A 6,183-nucleotide genomic window follows, 5' to 3' on the forward strand; every position below is an offset into this window, starting at 1 on the left:
TCAATGCTCAGCTATCATGCGGGAACAGAGCTCGTGTACATGTTTGATACAAGTACAGACACTATGGTCTCTATATATAGACTCAAATCGTGTCTCTTGACCCTGACTCTGCATGCAGCAGTAAAGCAGCCTCATCCCAGCCGACTTTTGCTGCAGGTGCCTCTGGTCTGGACCCCTTCTCAGTTCCCATGGAGGTCCCTAAAGAGCCAGAAGCCCCCCCGCAGTTGTTTCTCCCCCGCCCTGGAAGTCCTGGAGGTAAGCATCCCCCTCCTCCTCCTCTTCTTCCCCTTCTCTTTTTCCTCTTTTCTCCTTCCTGCTTCCTTGGATGCGTTCACTCTTATGCCGTCAGGTGTGGAGAGGGTGTCCGGGGGTCAGATGAATGGGAGGGGCGGTGGCAGCCCAGAGCTCTTTGACCTGTCCCGACTCGGGGACACCCTGGGCAACCCGAGCCCCCGGAGCTGCCACACTCCAGAGGCATTCCTGGGCCCCACGGCAGCCTCACTGGTCAACCTGGACACACTGATCCCCTCCAACCCCACATCGAAGAATAAGAACCCTTTCTTATCGGGTGAGTGCAAATTCCCTGAACAGTAGCAGAGAAGGAGTTTAGGAAGCCACACGGTTTATGGAAACAGCGTGACTGACATTGCCCGACGAATAACAGCGACCGGCAGGGGCGTGAGCAGTAGAGTAGAGTACAGTAGAGTCGAGTAGAGTAGAATAGAGTCGAGTAGAGTAGAATAGAGTAGAGTAGAATAGAATAGAGTAGAGTAGAATAGAATATAATAGAGTAGAATAGAATAGAGTATAATACAATAAAATAGAATAGAGTAGAATACAGTAGAATAGAATAGAATAGAATAGAATAGAATAGAATAGAATACCTGTTATTGTCATCGCACGAATGTACAATGAAATTAGGTGTGTCCTCGAAACAGATTCAACACAAAAAATTAAGCTACATTCATAAAAGTAAAATCACGAGCAATACAGGCTAATAAACTTTAAGTGTTTCTGTGTGCGAACATATATACAAGGTGGGAGTATAGAAATAGTATTAGAGTGATTCTATTTACAATAATTGCAATGAGTCCCCGGATATTGCACTTTTGTGCCATTGATGCCCTGGGTGACAGTGAAAGAAATGAGACGCAATGTTATTTAACAAAGTTCAGTTCTTTGATGATGCTCGGGTACAAGCTTTTCAGTGGTCTGCAAGTGCACATCTTAATAGACCTGTAATGCCTTCCAGAGGGCAGCAGAGTGCAGAGGTGGGGGCCTGGGTGAGATGGGTCCCTGGTGATTCTTGTGCCCTTCCAGAAGGCAGCAGAGGTGGGGGCCTGGGTGAGATGGGTCCCTGGTGATTCTCCTGGCCAGTCAGACACCAGGTTCTGTATATGTCCTCTAGTGAAGGCAGCTGGGTGTCGGTCATTTTTTGTGCTGATTTGAAGACTTCCTGGAGGGTCTTTTGAAGCACGGAGCAGCTAGCATACCATAGCAGGATACCACAGGTGAGTGTGCTTTCCACAGAGCAGCGATAGGAACCCAGCAGCTGCTTGTACAGGTTAGCCTTCCTCAGTATCCTTAAGAGCTAGAACCACCTCTGTGCCTTCTTCACTAGAGTGGTTTTGTTGAGAGACCATGTGAGGTCTGCTGCTGTGGGATGACCGTGTCTTTGAGATGGGGGGCGTGAGCATTACTGCTGTTGGACGACAGTGTCTTTGAGAGGGGGGGCGTGACTTTCAATATTATTGGGGTACATGTCTTTCAATATTATTTCCGTTCCACAATTGTTCCACACCCGGATCATATGCACCCCCTTGGTAACTTTTCTATGCCCTCCTGGGGGGAATCTTTGATGTTAAACTCCTCTGCCAGTTGTCATGGCTCGCACCCCCTTGCTCTGTTAGCCCCAGGTCATACGCCGCTTCTGTTTCCACCCCCAGGACTGAGCGCCCCCTCGCCCACCAACCCCTTCCACAGTGACCAGCCTCGGCTCACCCTTAACCAGATGCGCCCAAGCTCCACGTCGCCACTGCCTGGCCCCGCCTTGCCCTACAGCGCCTCCCTGCCCCTGCCTTTGAGCCGCCAGTCCCCAGCACTGACCTCCTCCTTCACCCAGCCGCCCACCTTGGCGGCCGTGGGGCCTCCGGGCCTCCTGGAAGTGCCTGGGAACCTGCCCCAGCCCCTGCTGCCCCTGTCCCCTGCAGCCGCACCGGGAGACCACCTCAGCGGGAACCCCTTCCTGTGAGTCGGACCTGAGGCTTCTGTGGTGCTCCTCCATTGCCGGACTCACTGAGTTTCTTTTCACTGGAGTCTCTCTTCGGCTTGGCCCCTGCTCCCCCCAGGTCGCTCTGGGATTAGGGTTAGGGTTAGGTTTAGGGTTAGGGTTATGTGGTTACCTGAGTGCGTGTGCCTGTGGGTTTGCTGCTTGACAGCTGCTAAGCCTTCATTTCTAAACGCCTTAGTCAAATAATCCTGTAAGATAAATGCTCTCCAGTGTTTTATGAGGATAACCAAAAGAACAGGATCATTGTTTTTCATTAGTTATTCCACTAATATTCTATTTCATAGAAATTCAAAAATTTGGCATGTGCAGAAATAAGTGATCATGGAGATTTGTAAGCAGATGTTTCCAGTAGATTCGACATTTCTGCTTACTTAAAGATAAGATACTTTCTCATACATGGAATGCTTAGAAGAGTTTCTCAAACACTGACCTACTATCCAGCTCGTCATTCTGGAGACATGTAGGTCCCTGCAGATCTTTGTTTCTGGGCTTCTGCTTGGCATCCAGTCTAGATTTTTCAGTCCCTCTCTGGATGGTTTCGAAGGACATCCACACTGTCACACACTGCTCTACAGTGTTGTCCAGTGTGGAATGTGACTTTTACACTGGATTGATGAACCTTCTGGAATGACTGTGTAAGCAGCAGACATGACATACCTCTGCGGGCTGGCATTATGAGTTACACTAATGAGTGCGGCTAATCTGACCACATTTCAGATAAGCACCCAAACTCGTGCAGATAATTGGCCCTTGATTACCCTGGTACGCAATTATTTATCCATTTTTACATTTAACATATAAATGTGCTAATTAATGCGTCTCATTTATTTCTGCACTTGCATTGATTCTTATGTAAATACGGTAAAAATGTGACATTTCCAAAGCTACATCAGAGGCTCATAAACTGTTAATTAGGACAGCATGGCTCGTGTGTGTGCATGCGTGTGTACGTATGCGTGTGTGCGCATGCGTGTGTATGCGGGGGCGAGCGCAGTTGGCAGGGTGCAGTGCTTTGCACACCCTGAGGTGGGTAACTTGGAGCTGAGCAGCTGAGCTGCACACCGACTAACATGATCCATCAGACCCCAGGCAAGTATGCAGAACTAGTCCAAACCTGAATCACAAACACCCACAATGCACTGGGCAGTAGCTACCCACAAGTACCTTGCCCAGCTGTTACAGTACGTCTCACCAGTTAACCCAGAAACCCAGTCAGTGGACTGCTTTACGGGGACTTACACACTACAGCGCCATCCTACTTATAAACAGCTGACAGCTTGGGGAGGAGCTGGGGACAGAGCGAGAGAGAGAGCGAGAGAGAGAGCGAGAGAGAGGGAGAGAGCGAGAGACTTTGCACCAGCCTTTATTAAGTCAGTCAACAACAGAAAAAAACCCCTACTGCAACTTCAAATCGCAAGATGGGTCGTTATCACAAAATCAGACAAACGGAAAACAAAGTAAACAATCAACCACAAAAAAACAGGAGAAAATAACCAGGGCAGCAAACAAAAAAAGGAAAAAAAGAAAAACAATACAATGGGCCCAAAAAAAAAACATACGACGGGCCAAGGAAATAATCGACACCTTCAAGATAATATTAAAACTTCAAGATTAAGTCCCCATCATGGGTCAAGTCACATAGAACCCCACCATAACCCCACACCTCCGAAAAAGTCACAAGGTTGTGAGTCACCCCGAACAAAGCATGTTCAATTCTCATGCGGGCTGCCACCAAGCCCTTCATCATGAGGGTAGGATTCGTCGATCCTGCCCCCTTCATTCTGTTCCTCCGGGTCAGCCAGAGACTCATCTTAGCCTGACCCAGCACGAAGTTCAGCAGACACGGCTTAGCCTTCTGGGAACTACAGTATTTTGGTCCATAAATGAAGAGCTGAACAGAAAAAACCTCCCCAAAACCGACACACCACTCCTCCAGGACCTCAAACAAATCATAAAGCCGATTGCACCTCAGAAACAGATGCTCCATCGTTTCCTCCGCAGAACAAAAAGGGCAATCCCTCCCAACTGTGGAATCAATGTGCGACACGTGTCTGTTCGTAGCCACTGCCCCATGCACAATCCGCCACTGAAAATCCACTGTGCGCTTCTCAATGGGGGGCTTGTACAGGGACCTCCAACGTCCTTGTGGGGAAGATCCAGGCCCCAACAAACCTGAGCACCTGGAAACCGTGAGTTCACTCAGCGCCTGAAAATGCAGCACTTTAACACAGGCTTGATACAGAGCTTTCTTGGACAGATGGACACGAAAGAAAGCAGCAACCCCACCTCCTCCCGATGACCCTCTACAGCAGGAGAGACCCTGATCAGGGGAGAAAAAGAAAGGGGACCACTGCTCCCTCCTGACTTAAGCACCATCCTTGCTGCCTCTGGTAGCGCACAGACAATGTCCTCCAGAGCTTTCCGAAGAAGTCGGCCAGACTGAACCCCAGTCACAGCCCGCAGGTTATCCAATGTCCTCCAGGAGCCACCGACCCTGAGGCACCCCAGCTTCGTCAGAGAAAGAGAAAGGGAGAGAGAGAGAGAGAGAGAGAGCACCCCCAAATGTTAGTTCTGCTCTATCTCAGTCGGCCAACTTAGTGTTTCTTTGCTTTTTGTTTTTTGCAGAAAGAGGATTTAAAACTGTCAGTGTTTGGATTCAGCATTACAAGACCCACATATTGAAAGAATGTATTGAACTGAAGTGGTGTTACCAGGAAATAACCAGAAATTGTCAATTAAATATGAATATATAAACACATAAATTCCATTTGCATTTTATTGCAGTGCTTCTTAACCAAGCCAGTCACTGATTGCTCAGCCATTGCAATTCGCTGTGTGCGGTTAATGTTTCAAAAATATCACGACTAGTGTATAATTTTTTAGTTGTTTTTTGAACATTTTGCACAAACATGAACCGTATGTAAAGTATCACTAGTGCAAAATGCCTTCTAAATGCCCATTTGTGCCCCCCTCAGACTAACAGTGGTACTGCAGTAGGACAGGTGGGGTGACGGTGCTGAGTGAGATGAGCAGCTGCCTGGTTCTGCCGTCGCTCCTTGTGTGTTTGTGTGCTGATTTTATTTCCCATGCAGGTAGTGTTGTTGTGTGGAGTAGAGCAAGAAATGCCCGCTTCCATTCTGTCATCACACCATCATATTGAATCTCTGCCCTGGTATTGGGTAAGAGACTCTCCAGAACATTACAGGAAATGATGGGGGCAGCATGATGTCAGTACTTCACAGAAAGCAGGCTTCCCAGAACTCCCATTGCCTGGAAAGGTAGGGGCTGATGTAATGGACTCCACGCCCACACCTTCCCAACGGCAAACGCCATCAGTTACGCATATGACTGTATGTGTGTCTCTATGTGCTGTTCGATGTTTTTTGTTTTATTATGAAAATAGAGTTTCAGTTATGGTGTTACACCTGCTATCCTGGCCTTACTGCGCACATGTGGAGTCTGCTTGTTCTTCCTGTTGTGTGTGGGTTTCTCCTGCATGCTCCGCTCTCCTCCCTCCATCCCAAAAAGTGATTCGGTGGATCCCTCAAGTGGCTTCATGTGTCTGTCTTGTGATGGAGTGGATCCCTCCTTTGGCTCTCTGCAGCTACATGCTGAAGATTGGCTTGGAAAATTGATAGGTGGATGAATATAACCTTTACACAACCAGTAATAAAATACCATGGAAATCTTTTGTAAGTAGCCTTGACCAGTAGAGGGCGATATTGTATTTGCAACCAGAAAACTTCATGCTAAGTACATACTGACAATGGTGGGTGATAGTTATGTCATTAAAAAATTAAGACCCATCAGCATATATGGCTCGGGATATGGCAGTAAATTCTTATTTGAATACAATATCAGGTGAGTGATGTGAACATACTGAGAGCTGTGGA

At 47.8% G+C, this 6,183-nt stretch overlaps 1 protein-coding gene across 11 annotated transcripts in view; it reads left to right on the forward strand.

The window, feature by feature from the left end:
* epn3b (epsin 3b) overlaps positions 1-5,712 on the forward strand; it is a 29,033-nt gene extending 23,321 nt beyond the window's left edge. For 8 of the 11 annotated variants that reach the window (XM_072711787.1, XM_072711784.1, XM_072711790.1 and 5 more), the window contains 3 exons: positions 119-255; positions 350-568; positions 1,947-5,712. In XM_072711787.1, the coding sequence (XP_072567888.1) occupies positions 119-255; positions 350-568; positions 1,947-2,251 (661 nt within the window). In that variant the 3' untranslated portion in view covers positions 2,252-5,712. The remainder of the gene's footprint in view (positions 1-118; positions 256-349; positions 569-1,946) is intronic. The other 3 variants (XM_072711788.1, XM_072711791.1, XM_023795676.2) reach the window with 1 other exon arrangement.
* Positions 5,713-6,183: the final 471 nt, after the last annotated feature.

The sequence above is a fragment of the Paramormyrops kingsleyae genome, chromosome 5 (genome assembly GCF_048594095.1).
Source record: "Paramormyrops kingsleyae isolate MSU_618 chromosome 5, PKINGS_0.4, whole genome shotgun sequence".
NCBI lineage: Eukaryota > Metazoa > Chordata > Actinopteri > Osteoglossiformes > Mormyridae > Paramormyrops > Paramormyrops kingsleyae.